Source organism: Girardinichthys multiradiatus, chromosome 3 (assembly GCF_021462225.1).
Source record: "Girardinichthys multiradiatus isolate DD_20200921_A chromosome 3, DD_fGirMul_XY1, whole genome shotgun sequence".
NCBI classification, from domain to species: domain Eukaryota; kingdom Metazoa; phylum Chordata; class Actinopteri; order Cyprinodontiformes; family Goodeidae; genus Girardinichthys; species Girardinichthys multiradiatus.
Window position 1 is genome coordinate 27,610,030 of NC_061796.1, and position 14,699 is coordinate 27,624,728.

Here is a 14,699-nt window from a genome sequence, read left to right on the forward strand (position 1 = left end):
CATAATTATCAGATTCTAACTTATAGATATGACATTGTATTTTAGAATTAGGTGATACTAAGTCACACTGATAAGACACTATTTAATCCTGATGTGATAGCTAAGTCATAATTATAAGGAAGCAAGGCCAAGAATTATGAGGTAGCTAAATCAAAAATAATTTATCGGTCTATTCTCTTAGCCTTACCCAAGACTGGATGCAGAGGTACAGTGCAAGCTGTGTGTGAGAATGTAAGCATGACGCAGAGAAAGGTTGGACACTTGTAATATAGAATTAGATAAACCACAGCATGAAAGCCAAGCCACAACAAGTGAGTCTCCACTAAGTAAAGGTAAAAATGGCTGTACACCATCACAATACAAATTGTATATGTCTAGTTATTTATTCAGTAACTAACTCAATATAAGGTAGCTAACATATTAATATAATAAAACTAACTCAATATAAGATAATACCTCTTTATTGGTAGAGAGCTAACTCAATAATATACCAGAGTACCTCAATTATGAGCAAGCTAATTAAAAATGTAAAATAGCTAAGTCGTTAAAATTAGGATACATCCTATAATAACTTTGTTTACTCATGATTATGAAATAGAAATTATTTGTCTTTCATAACAATGGCAGAAATGTTTAGAAAGCTAGAAATTGATAAACCTTTAGTGACATTTACAAACAGAATATGTGCCGAGATAAACCCACCTCTGCAGTTTATTTCACAATTTCAAAATGGCACCGATGCACAGTAGACAAAGAAACAAAAACACATAAAAACATTTTACCACAGGTTTAAGCATACATACAGAAATTAATATACAGTATGTACAAGTTTTTTCCTGAGTCTTCCTCCTCCAACTAAGACCTTTTTCATTAAGTTTCTGAAACTGCAAAACGACCAGGCCTCTTGTTTGTTCATAGCTCCATCTGCAGGAAGAAGTAACTTTTGTTGTTGAAGTTCCTGACTTCTAATCGGTCCATCTCAGTTTGTTCTTCCTTATTTTCCTCCTGTTGTTGTGTGTCACCCGGTGGGTGCTGTTTATATAGCTGAGGGCCAGAGCCGGACACCAGAGCTTCTCCTTCTGGGGCTGAAGGGATGGAAGGGGGCGGTGGAGACAAGTCATCACTTTGTGTGATTCTACTGAGGCTGTTGAGTTTGGACATTAACCTGCTTTTGTGTCTGAAATAAAAGAGAAAAACAATGGTTCAAATGAATAAGCTGGCAAAAACTGAGTCCTCAATCAGCTGAGTCCTAAAATTGATCAAAAATATAAATTTATTTGCTCTAATGCAAAATCTTTTCTATTTTTAATGAAAAACCAATTTCAGATTGCTTAACCTAAGGATGTAGACAGCCAAAAGGACAGACATGACGACAAAAAGAGCAGAGATCCATAGGACATGATACTGTTGGCATGAAACTTCTGAGTTGGTACATATCTCATTTGTTGTACCTGCAGCAAAAGAGAAAAAAGAAAACACACAAGAAATTGTTATGGTTACATGTATGACTGGGTGGTATAAAAAAGGTGTTATTTCATGAGAACCATGTCTCTTGTGGCTTGTTTAGCTGTTGAGCCTCAGTTATTATGATGCCATAGTTTCCTGTTAAAACTGTCATAATGAGGTCTTTTGATGGACCAATATCTGGTGAAGAACTCCAGAAGCTCGAGGTTTGCAGGTATGAGAAGTCTGTATTGTTCATGGCTGGACACGGACAGGGTAGCGAACATGCACACAAACACACATAACACATAAGGAACCAGCGGGGAACAAAGGAAACAAACGGGATTAAATACAAAATTGAACAGCAGGGGGAACCAATGACAAACGTGACCAGGGGAAAAACACAAAACAGGTGTGGGTTTGGGGTGGAGGGAGACAGAAAACAAAGAACTAGGCCAGGTAACATAACAAAAACACAAGCAGGTATGACAAAAACCCAGTGGGGTATAAAGCAGTTTCAGGGTGTTTCCTCCCACTTCTTATGCCTTTCTTTCAAATATGCATACAGAGACAATTTACTGCCAGCAAACTAACCATCAAGGTAGTTATCATCGGGAAAACCAGAGCCAAAGTCTTCGATGTAGGGCAAGTCAACCTGACGGTAACAAATAAATGAACAAAAAAAGAAAAAGAAACGAAGAACATGTTAAGACAGAACAAGTAAAGGTGAATAAATCTATGCTTTCCAATTGAAACGTAGAATTCCTACTATTGTGGTTGTCAGATCACCGTCCTCTGCTACATTAGCTGAAAAGAGACATAAACAGGCAAAAAAAAAAAAGTTTTCTATAACAAAATATTACAGCAAAATGTGTGAAGAGATCACATATTGTAGATTTCGGTCATGATGGCAAAGAGTTACATTTTTTCTACAAATAGAATCTGAACGGTGTGGCATGCCTTTGGAAGTAAACCTACATCCTACGCTCAAGTATTTCGCTGCCTTGTTGGAACCCAGCTATGGATAAATATAGATGAACATGTACTCTGAAATATACATCATCAATGGCCTGTATGAATCTCTACACCTTTATATATCACACTAACCTAATCCTAACACAGCCCAGGAGGAGGAGGAGTAGTCAGAGCTGGAATCTCTGACTCAAAGACACCTCTTCCTCTTAGCTCAGCCTCATTCCGTCTGCGGACAGTGGCTAATGGAGGCACCAGAGCACGCGTTAGCTGGAAGCCTTATAACTCTCGCTGTTGAGTAAGGCTTCTCCTTCAAAGAACGGTAGGATCCAAAAGTGACTATGATTACACCAATCCCATGCAACAAAATTAAGTAATGATGTGCTGTTTGAGTATTTGGCATTCATTCATATGAAAGGGTGTTATACGACGAGCGTGGCTTGACTTTTCGTCTGAGACCTCCAGAAGCAGCCCTGATTGAAGCGGATTTCCCCCACGGTCTGGAAAAGAAGGCCAGGGACCGCACCATTGCACGCCTTCCTGTGTGCACATCCAGATAGCGAGAGCTACCCCATTGAAATTGCTGCAACGTACTTTTGTTGTACAGTACGGCCAGGCCAGCTGAAAAGCCGACCCTTTACAACTACTGAGATTAGCTGCAACACTAGTCCCCTGAATGCCCACATGTGGATGACAGGACGGCTTCACTTCCCTCAGATCGTCGCCCAGAAACCTTTTCTTCAACACAGTTCACTTAAGAGGTAGTTTTTGGGCAGAGAAGATTAGTAGATTACAAGAGAAAAAGCCATATTTTCCTTCTGCTTCAGATTTATGCAGAGCTTTGCATTGGTCTTTTACATAAAATCCCAACAAAACAAACTGAAGTTTGTAGTTGTAAAGTTACAAAATATAGTGATATTAATATTTTTGCAATGTGTTACATATTTCTGCTCCTTGGTTTTTGGCTTTATATGCAGCTGCTATACTCCAAACCGCCTTACTCCAAACTAACTTGCAATCAGTGACACATTAAGTTGATGGTTTGATTCAAATAAAAGATCTTGAATGTAGAATTTGTGGATGAATCTTCTTAAATCTTCTTAAAGAGAAGCTACTGCAACATTTTTGCAGGCTAGCTTGGGTTTTATTTTGAACTTATGGTGAAGTGACAGGAACATGAGATCAACCGGACAGCGTTGATCCTCAAAGGGAAGCTGCAACTTCAATATATGGAAGAGATTTCACCTTCTTTCAAAATCCTGGAAACCATGTGCTCCTTAAATAACTTGTGTTTACATTGTTCGATCAACCAGTTCAGGGAACAATCACGAAATATGTATCAAGAATATTGATTTCATACTGTACATGATAGGTACTCTTATTTATGCAGGAAGCACAACAGGATAAGGTAAAAGGGAGGGGGACATTCACAGTTCTAACTTATTTAAAAAAAATTGTGGTGTTTGCAGGAAACAGAATCCATTCCAGCACAAGCTATTTGGACTAGTTATGGAGCAAAAGCATTTACTTAGGTGATGTTCCCAGTAAAGTAGCTACCTTGTAGCAGCACTGTCTTCCACAAATCAAAGACAGAGAAACACGTTCACCGTAACCAGAACTCAATATTAAATTGGTGCAATCAGTTTGTTCATATCTTAATATGAATTTAATTTGACACAAGTTTAATTGGTCATATTTGTATGTTCTCTTTTAACATGATACTTCTTAGTGTTTACTTTCTTTGTTGTTTATGGTCTCGGTCGTATTTTAACTACTGTTCCAAAAGCAAGTTTTCCCAATAACGCTCTGAATCTGATGATCCACAAGTATAATAAGGCTTAAGATATGCATAAACCTGTTATATGTGTGTTTATATCTACCTGTCCAACTCCTGGCAGAGATAGGTGAAGTCCACTCACTCCAATGACCATCATATTCCTCTTTAGTTCTGAGCTTAATCAGGTACTCAGAACCACGCAGAGCATCAGTGATTGTGTAGCGCCGTTTTCCGATCACATTTACCTGTAAGGACACGTACAGAGCATAAAACAAGACACCAATCAACAGAAACAGCCCTGATTCCTCAGTATTGAATACATGACTGCAATATTCAGTACTCGGACGTACCTGTTCATTTGAAGAGGTCAAAGGTCTGTATCTGATCTCATAGATTATATCATAAAAGTTATTTTGCTTCTTCCAGGTTACTGGTAAATTCCAGGTCACCTTTATCATCCCCTCTATATTCTCCACTGGGTGGGCTGACACGTTGGACGGGGGGTCTGGCTTCACTGGAGTAGCAGGAAAGGGTTAAAGTGATTACATAAGCCTTATTTTGAGTGAAACAGTTGTTATAACAAGCCTACTTACAAATGTCCAGTGGTGTGAACTGGATTGGGAGACTGGTGGTATTGCCCAAGAAGTTTGTAACACACAGGAAGGCCACATGGACAGACCTCTGCTCATCCTCGTGTTGCTCAAGAGCACACCAACAGAGAGAACGCTGAGACATGTACGAGCATTGGATTTGTTTAAAATTCTCTATTTTTCTGAGAGAGCGGTGACTGGAAAAAAAAAAGAAACCCACGGTTTTCAGATAGATGGAAAATATAAATGATAAACTTACAGACAAATAGGTTTTGCACAAAGAAAGTTCATAAGTGCAGAGTAAGTGACCAAAACACAGCTAATTATGCATGAGTTAACTAACTTATACCTCTTGTTGTTCTTGTTCGTACACAAGCTTGATAGTTCTAATGTTATTTTCTATCTGCTAAGCCATTTGGAGGTCAAGGTCAAACAGTAGACATTGTCCCTGGAAGCACGTTGCATCGTTCTAACATGTATACATTACCTAGTGTATGTATTGGTTTTTAAGGTCTTATGTTGTGGAAAACTGAGATATGGAGATTTTTGTTTCCTTTATTTGCAATAATGTGATTTATTTTTCTACGTTTTAATTGTATTATTCTGCACATAATTTGAGATTTTGTCTGTATTATTACATCATTTTCACAAATTCTCACAAATCAGATTAAATAGTACTAGTGAAGTACCTAGTACTAAAGTAGCCTTTTTACCTAATATGTATTGACTATTGAGTAAAGTTTTGGATGATTATTTTTACTTCTACTTGGGTTAAAATATACTGAAGTAGTGCTACTCTTACTTCAGTACAATTTTTGGCTACTCTACCCATCTCTCTTTATAGATGTACTTTCAGTTTTAGACTGTTTGTAGAAGCCTACATCTGGCTTTAGTTTATTTAGACCTTTATTTAGGATAGAGGAAGTTTATAATGCTGACAATAATTCAAGTTTATTAGAATAACATTACTATTTACTGGTTAAGAACCATCAGGCATAAGGAATTGTAATATTAGACATTATACTAAGGCCCTCTAGTAAATTTGCATATGTAATTGCTTATTAGACAGTTAAGGAGTTTTGGGGTGTGGCTATTCAGTTGTGAGTCAGATAGTTGGAGCGAAGCCACACAGTTTTTTGACCTAATTCATATTATTTTCTTTACTCTTTATTGTTTGTGGATAAGTTACGTTTATATCGTCTTTATTTTTTGAGTAAAACAGTTAGACTTTATCAAGAGGATCCAGTCTGTTTTTTCTGTTTTGGTTAAGACGTGAATAAAAGAGGAAATATGGAGAGTGTCAAGCTTATAGCTTCATTAATTAGGAAATCACACTGTTCCTGCAGAGATGTCTGAGAGCACAAAGCAATCAGTCAGTCTGACTCTGAACTGCCTTAAGTCTCTGTATTGCCAAATTTATGTCTTTAAAAGCTTCAATAAGATATTATGTATTGTGAAAAAAAAAATCTAAAGCTTATTTGCAATGTGCCAATGAGAACTGCTACTCTTGAACTGAAGACCTGTATGCCTATGTAGGCTGATGGGTCTCTCCTTATTTAAACTTATTTAAAAAATATATTCAAATCCTCTATCAATAATCTTTGACAGTGGGTCAAATTGTAATTTCTGGGTTTCATTTGTTGCAGCAGCTTTTGTTGGAAGATGTTAAACATTTTCTATTCAAAATAAGTTTTTGGAACTTAGTGTATATTATGAATTCTTACGTTTTGCTCAGAAAGAGGTAGCAGTCAGGATGCGTGATTACTGGGTTCTGAGGCCTCCATTCACAGCGGATTTTACTCCAGGGTGACTTCGTGTAGCAAAAGATACTTGGAGTCTCGGGGGGATCTAAGATACCAGAAAATATTCAATAAGGCATGCAGAGGAGTGAGGTTTTTGGCGTGGCAATGGGCTTATTCAGAACCAGTAGTAAATGTAATATATTAATCCTAGATGCTGCATGCTCCATATGCACGTAATTGCATGATTGCACCTGCTTCAATGTACAGTCATTTTCAATAAATTAGAATATTATTGACAAATTAATTTATTTAAGCAAACGTGAAACACATTATCTAGATTAATCAAACATAGACTGGTGTTTTCAAGCCTTTCTTTCTGTTTGTTATGATTATTTTCTGCTTACAGCATGAGAATATTACATCAGACTAAGAAACAACATCCTAATACAGAAATGTGTTCTTAATAACAAGTTTAATACCTGCTTAAAGTTTTTCATTGTCAAAAGGTACTTTTAATCTGACGAACAAGCCTTGACTATGAGTGTATACATGTTGTGTGCACATGTCTGTCTCTATGTGTTTGTATGTAAGTGGGCACAGAAGTGTTGTCAGAGTTTGTCTGCAGGAGCCACAGAGGGGGAGAAAGGCACCCCTGCCAAGCCCAGGAGCACTTCTCCAAGGTCATAGACTGGTCACTCATAGTATACAATTCAATTCAGTTTTCAATTCAGTTTTATTTATATAGCGCCAATTCACAACACATGTCGTCTCGAGGCACTTCACAAAGTCAGGTACATACATTCCAATTAATCCTAACCATTGAACACATCTTATACTGCTCTATATACTGCTCTACATTTACTCTCACTCACTTAAAACTGTGCACATATATTTATATTTATATTGTAGTTATATTTATACTGTTTAATTTGAGTACTGTATTGCACCGACTATGCCAAAACAAATTCCTTGTATGTCCAAAAACGTACTTGGCAATAAAGCTTTTCTGATTCTGAACAGTGCAGTCACATTCAGTTATTTATTCAAATTGGATAAAAAGTTTTTCTATCTAAGGAAACCCAGCCGATTGCATTAAGTCAGAGACTTGTAGCAGTCACTCCTCCTGGATGAGCATGTAGCAACAGTGGATAGTCACTGGCATTGACTTTGCAGCAATCCCTCATACTGAGCATGCATGTAGTGACAGTGGAGAGGAAAAACTCCCTTTTAACAGGAAGAAACCTCCAGCAGAACCAGGCTCAGTGTGAGCGGCCATCTGCCACGACCGACTGGGGGTTTTAGACAGCAGAGACACAAAAAGAACACAGAAGCACTGATCCAGGAGTACTTTCTATGGGAAGGAAAAGTAAATGTTAATGGATTTAGCTCCTTTAGTCGTTTCATCTACAAAGAAAGCACAGATAAACTCTGGTTTATCTGGTTCTAGTTTAGAGTATTAGAGAGAGCACATACAGTTAGTCACAGTAAAAGGTGTCACAGGTAGACACAGAGTCAAGAAAGGTGTAGCTTCTAAGAAAAAAAAGAAGAAAGAAAGAAAGAAAAGAGAGAGAGCATAAAGTTAAAAGCTGAAATAACAGCAAATAATGCAAAATTGGAGATTAGTATGAGAATGAAGCGAAGAGAGTGAAAGTGGTCATTGTGTCCTCCAGCAGCCTAAGCCTATAGCCACATAACTACAGAGATAGCTCAGGATAACCTAAGCCACTCTAACTATAAGCCTTATCAAAAAGGAAAGTTTTAAGCCTAGCCTTAAAAGTAGACAGGGTGTCTGCCTCACGGACTGAAACTGGGAGCTGGTTCCACAGGAGAGGAGCCTGAGAACTAAAGGATATGCCTCCCATTCTACTTCTAGAGACTCTAGGAACCACCAGTACACCTCCAGTCTGAGAATGAAGTGCCCTGTTAGGAACGTATGGAACAATCAGATCTCTGATGTATGATGGAGCTAGATCATTAAGGGCTTTATATGTGAGGAGGAGAATTTTAAATTCTATTCTGGATTTAACTGGGAGCCAATGAAGGGAAGCTAAAATATGAGAAATACAGGAGAAATAGGAGAAATATTTTTAATTTTCATCCAAACTCTTGCTGCAGCATTTTGAATCAGCTGAAGGCTTTTAACTGCATTGTGTGGACATCCTGATAGTAAAGAATTACAATAGTCCAGCCTTGAAGTAACAAATGCATGGACTAGTGTTTCAGCGTCACTTCTGGATAGGATATTTCCAATTTTGGCAATGTTCTGGAGATGAAAGAAGGAAATCCTAGAAACTTGTTTAATATGGGATTTAAATGACATGACCTGGTCAAAAATAACACCAAGATTTTTTACTTTATTACCGGAGGTCAATTTAATGCCACCCAGGTTAAGTGATTGACTAAGCAGTTTCTTTTTTAAAGACTCCGGTCCAAAGACGACAACTTCTGTCTTGTCTGAATTTAGAAGCAGAAATTTTAAAGTCATCCAAGTTTTTATGTCTTCAAGACATGCTTGTAGTCTTTCTAACTGGTTGGGCTCATCAGGATTTATGGATAAGTAAAGTTGAGTATCATCAGGGTAACAGTGAAAATTTATCCTATGCTGCCTGATAATTTTACCTATGGGAAACATACAGGGGTTGGACAATGAAACTGAAACACTTGTCATTTTAGTGTGGGAGGTTTCATGGCTAAATTGGACCAGCCTGGTAGCCAGTCTTCATTGATTGCACATTGCACCAGTAAGAGCAGAGTGTGAAGGTGTGCAGGATGACAATGCACCAATACACACAGCAAGACTGGTGAAAGATTGGTTTAATGAACATGAAAGTGAAGTTGAACATCTCCCATGGCCTGCACAGTCACCAGATCTAAATATTATTGAGCCACTTTGGGGTGTTTTGGAGGAGCGAGTCAGGAAACGTTTTCCTCCACCAGTATCACGTAGTGACCTGGCCACTATCCTGCAAAAAGAATGGCTTAAAATCCCTCTGACCACTGTGCAGGACTTGTATATGTCATTCCCAAGACGAATTGATGGTGTATTGGCCGCAAAAGGAGGCCCTACACCATACTAATAAATTATTGTGGTCTAAAACCAGGTGTTTCAGTTTCATTGTCCAACCCCTGTATATATATAGTGAAGAGAATTGGCCCAAGCACTGAACCCTGTGGTACTCCACAATTAACCCTGGAGTTTGAAGATGATTTATCATTTACATGAACAAACTGGAATCTGTCAGACAAATAAGATTTAAACCAGCCTAGTGCGGTTCCCCTGATATTCCAGCCTTTCTAAGAGAATATTGTGATTGACTGTATCAAATGCAGCACTGAGATCTAACAGGACAAGTACAGATTCAAGTCCATTATCTGAGGCCATAAGAATATCATTAGTGACTTTCAGCAGAGCTGTTTCAATGCTATGATGAGCTCTGAAGCCTGACTGAAACTTTTCAAACAGGTCATTACTGTGTAATTGCTCACACATTTGATTAGCAACTATTTTCTCTAGAAGTTTAGATAAGACCAGAAGATTGGATATAGGTCTGTGATTTTTCAAGTCATCTCGGTCATGCGAAGGTTTCTTAATTAAAGGTTTAATTACAGCGACCTTAAAAGCTTGTGGTACATATCCATTTACTAAGGATAGATTAATCATATCTAAAATGGGGCTGGTAATCAGAGGGAACACTTCCTTAAATAATTTGGTTGGGATTGGGTCTAACATACAAGTTGACGGTTTAGATGAAGCTAATATTTCTGATAACTCAGGAAGCTCCACAGGATCAAAGCAGTCCAAACACAGATCAGGTTCCACAGTTACTTCCAAAGTTGTCTCACTTGCTGAGGATGAAGTAATCGTCTTCGGGAGTATGTCATCAATTTTATTTTGGAAGAATCCCATAAAGTCATGACTGCTGAGAGCTAAGAGAATGGATGGCTCAACAGAGCTATGACTCTGTGTAAGTTTAGCAACTGTACTACAGACAAACCTAGGATTATTCTTGTTCTCTTCTATTAATGATGAGAAATAAGCTGTTCTAACTTGGTGAAGTGTCTTTTTATACAACAGTAGGCTATTTTTCCAGATTAAGTAGGAATCCTCTAGGTGTATAGAGTGCCATTTTCTCTCCAATTTTGTAACATTGTGGTTTAAAGTATGCAGCTCTGAATTAAACCAGGGAGTCAGCCTCCTATAAATAATTACCTTCTTTTTCAAGGGGGCTGCATTGTCTAATGCACCACACAATGATGAAGTAACACTATCAACAAGAGAATCATTTTGTGAAGGAGAAGAAACAAAATTATTGCCCTCCACTGTGTTTTTCTGTGATAATGACAAAATTAAAAGTGGAACAGATTCTTTAAATGTTGTTACAGCATTGTCTGATAATGATCTACTATAATGAAATTTTCTTTCAGGTGTGGAGTACTCAGTTAAATTCAACTCAAAGGCTATTAAAAAATTATGAGAAAATATTGTTACTTTTTACACTCAATGCCATATGTCAGCACAAGGTCCAGAGAATGAAGACAAAGGTGGGTAGGTTTGTTAATGTTTTGAGCAAAGCCAATTGAGTCTAAGATAGCATTAAATGCTATAAATAGGCTATCACTTGCTACTTGCCACTCCTCCTCCTCGCCCAGTATTTTGAGGTATGTGGTAATTTTAATAATTAGGAGTTAACGAATTTCTAATGGAGGAACCACTGTTATTAGGAAGGTGTTAAAATCTTTAAAATATCTTCAACAGTGCATAAAAAACTCCTTAAATCTGACCTTTTATACACTTTTTGTTGCTTACTTCCTTTATCTTGAAAATGCCCTTTGTTGGATTTTTACAGCTAGTCAACTTATCTCATGCTGACAGTGTCATAAGACTTTAAGCCCGGAGGGGTTTCAGAACCATTTCCACCAGAAAATACATAACTTAAATAAATCACGTACAGCTCCACAGTTATAAGGTATACATGCAAACTTTTGGTAGCTATGTAAACGTAACACATAAAAGAATGTTTTGCATGTGGAACCACTATTGTAACTGTAACTATGTCTGACTGGTGGGTTAACAGGTTAAATATCCATGCGCTTGTGACCCATACATGTAAGAGATTGTCTTAGGTACACACTTAGCTGAAGCATCTAATCCACAGACTGACTTTATGGCATGCAGTTAGAATAAAAGATATTCCATGTTTCCTATTGGCTGTGTGATGTGATGCTGCCACATGCTTCCCAAATTCCATCAATGATTATTTGACAAGTTTGGTGACTCTCTCCCAGAAGCTGTTGGGAGTGCAGTGGAGCTCTGACTCATTCAGACAAGAAAAACACATATCCGTCAGGATGTTCTACACAGCTAATTGGACCCAGGCTTGATCAACCTGATTCAATTGGTTGTGACAGTTTTGAAGCATTTTGTGAAGCATTTTGGATTTTTCTCAATTTTTAGTTTGAAGTTCCTTTAACCTCAAATAATTTGGACTCTTATCAGTTCTATTGTGAAGGTTGCGGAAGGTGAAACTACGGCTCCCTTTGAGTTTATTTCCTCTTTCAACTTCAAAATAACGGTTTAACTCAACTTTCTATAACCTCCAGAAAATGACAAGAAAAAGTTAAATGTTTATTTACCTTGTTTATTAGTGTTCTGAATGTTCTAAATTGACATTTATTTTTAAGTACATAGTTTAGTTTCATGATTAATAGTTTTATGTTTACTTTGGTTGATTTACTTAATTAATAATTATAGAGTAGACATTAAAATGATTAGTGACAAACATAATCCTTTCAAAATCCTATACATAATAATTATGTATAATTACTTTGATTTAAATAAAATCTTGTTTTTCCTTAATTAAAATATTGAGTAAGATAGCTCCCTGATAAGGAAGAATTCATCCATCTGATTGATTTTTCAATAGATAAATAGGACCGATCAGCTTTTTTTATTAAAATGATAAAAATTCTGGATACATTAAAACTTAGCCTATCAGTTACTGCAGATTTTGATCAAACGAGTCTTAGTTAGTTCAATTCCAGTTGCAAATCTATAAGCAATGTGCTGTAACTCACCTGCAACAATCACTTTAACAGCAAGCTTTTCTTCTCCCCTGTAATGACATGTGTATTTGCCAGCATCCGTCAGTCTTACTGACCTCAGAGATAGACTGCTCCCATCACCTAGAAATGCAATGTCTCCCCAGTCTCTGTCTGCACTCTGCACCGGCTGTTTGTTCCACTTCCACTGAGGCCTCATTTTAATCCCTTTTGTTACCCTGCTGCCTTCCTCCCACACCTCATCTTTGTATTGAACCTCGAGTGTTTTTTCTTTATCCTCCCAGTCTGACTCTCCCCCTGTCGTGGTTATGCTCTGAGAGGTTGGTTGGACCACTTGTGGAGAGGTGGTGTGTTCTGTATCTGAATATCCAACGCTTTGGTTTCCTGCTGGGACGGTGCTGACTCCAGCGACCGTGGTGGGAGCGTGATATCTCTCACTTACTGGAGAAGTTCCACCACTTTTATTTGAAAAGGCCCTGTCTCTTCTAACTTGCTGTGTGGTGGGGGTTCTATCTGATGAAGATCTTCTCTTGTTTGTACTTGGGATGTTTCTAGTTAAGGTAACTTTCACTCCATTCACCTTCACATGACCCCTGCAGGTCAGTTCCAGCCTGCATCCTGGAGATACAACCAACACACCAGGGGGAGGTTCTGCACACACAAACACACAAAAAAACCAAGCATTTGTGGCACAGGTACGAACCAGGCTGGAAGGTGGCTGAATTTGCCTGTGCATGTTCAATCAGTGCGATTTTGTGCATGAACACTGTATCTTTAAATGTTCCTGAGGCATGAGTGTTGGTCCCAGATCAGTAAGCGCAGCACAGATAGGATGCAGCGTTGCATAAAAAAAATTACCAACTCCTTTAAAATTTCCTCTTTTAATCTGCCTCTCGCCTACACAGTTGCTCTTTCATCCTGATCTTTATCATCTATGTATCATCACACTTATTTACATGAATAGTTCCTCTAACCTTACTGATACTGATTTAGCTGAAATGACAAATCTCAAATTATATGTATACATATATATATATATATATATATATATATATATATATATACATATATATACGTAAACAATGAGAGAATTGTCATGTTTGGTTGTATATTGCAATCAATGTTGTGCATGTAAAGCACAAGTTGTCAGAAAAAGTTTGCCCCTGTATTAAAAAAACATTTAACTTTCCTTTCTGGAGCCACTACGTACACTTGCTCACTAAACCGTAAAATTCAAATGATCTGTAGCTGTCTTTTTCTTCTCCAAAATAAGCTTTAAGTTCAAAGGATTTCTAAAGACAAAAATGCCTAAACATTTTATTTCAATAATCTCATTGGCCTGATTTCATGATGGTGAACACAACAGGTTAAAGATTCATTTTTATGCAGTTAAGATTAATTTAAAAATAACAATTATAAAAGACAAAACTTAAATTCAAAAGACAAAAAAAATGTAAATGCTACTAAAAGTGCATTTATACCAGGCTGTTACAAAGCAGTTTTTTGAAATCAAAACACCTCAACATATTCTTTAGAAAACAACTTCATACTGTATTTAAAATTTTGGAAAACATATTGATTATTTACTGAATATTCACCTTTTCTGGGACAGACTCCATCGAAAATGCAGCCAACCTGCAGGACGCAGAGAAAGCACAACAGCAGGAGCGAAATACGCATCTTTAAAAGTGGTTCCTCCATTAACAAGTCCTCAGACCATCACTGACACCAACCCCAGAACACTGGGTATCATTTGTTTGTGAAGCCTGAGAAGAAACTGACTGTCTTCCAGCAGAGGCAGGATCATTAAAGCAGAGTTCATGTGGCCGCACCAATGTGCTGTCCGTCAGATCCGTTATTGTGAAATCCCAGTGCTCTTTCCCCTCTTCAGCGCCGTTACACAGAGGAAATCCTCCTCAGCGTCAAAATAAAACCCCCTTGAAAGCTGAATTTAGGTCTACGACTCTAATGTCTATTTAACAGTCTTCAGACTCAAGACTCCTGCAAAATGAGTGTGGCTCTTTGAAATAGTTTTAAAATAATTTACACCTTCTAAAGCTAGAAACAAATAATTTAAATTTAAAATCCTTCATTTTTTGTCCATGTCGTTAGGAA

The 14,699-nt window shown here is 37.6% G+C and overlaps 1 protein-coding gene across 1 annotated transcript; it reads right to left on the reverse strand.

Moving 5' to 3' along the window:
* Nucleotides 1-248: 248 nt before the first annotated feature.
* On the reverse strand, nt 249-14,407 carry LOC124864379 (interleukin-6 receptor subunit alpha-like). The gene is made up of 10 exons (XM_047359156.1): nt 14,183-14,407; nt 12,600-13,235; nt 6,507-6,630; nt 4,786-4,979; nt 4,543-4,706; nt 4,296-4,437; nt 2,213-2,250; nt 2,038-2,098; nt 1,337-1,451; nt 249-1,177 (listed from the first exon to the last, which is right to left on the reverse strand). Exons 1-10 carry the CDS (start codon nt 14,283-14,285, stop codon nt 913-915), a joined length of 1,842 nt encoding a protein of 613 aa, XP_047215112.1. The 5' UTR covers nt 14,286-14,407; the 3' UTR covers nt 249-912.
* Between the last annotated feature and the right edge of the window lie 292 nt (nt 14,408-14,699).

Excerpts from the sequence above, each read along its gene's own strand:
- LOC124864379 (XM_047359156.1), bottom strand. The coding sequence starts at position 14,285 with ATGGAGGAACCACTTTTAAAGATGCGTATTTCGCTCCTGCTGTTGTGC. Across the intron at positions 4,980-6,506 it reads TACCTCTTTCTGAGCAAAAC|TCACCGCTCTCTCAGAAAAA; the intron begins GTAAGAATTCAT and ends TTTTTTTTCCAG. Across the intron at positions 4,707-4,785 it reads GTTCACACCACTGGACATTT|TGAAGCCAGACCCCCCGTCC; the intron begins GTAAGTAGGCTT and ends CTGCTACTCCAG.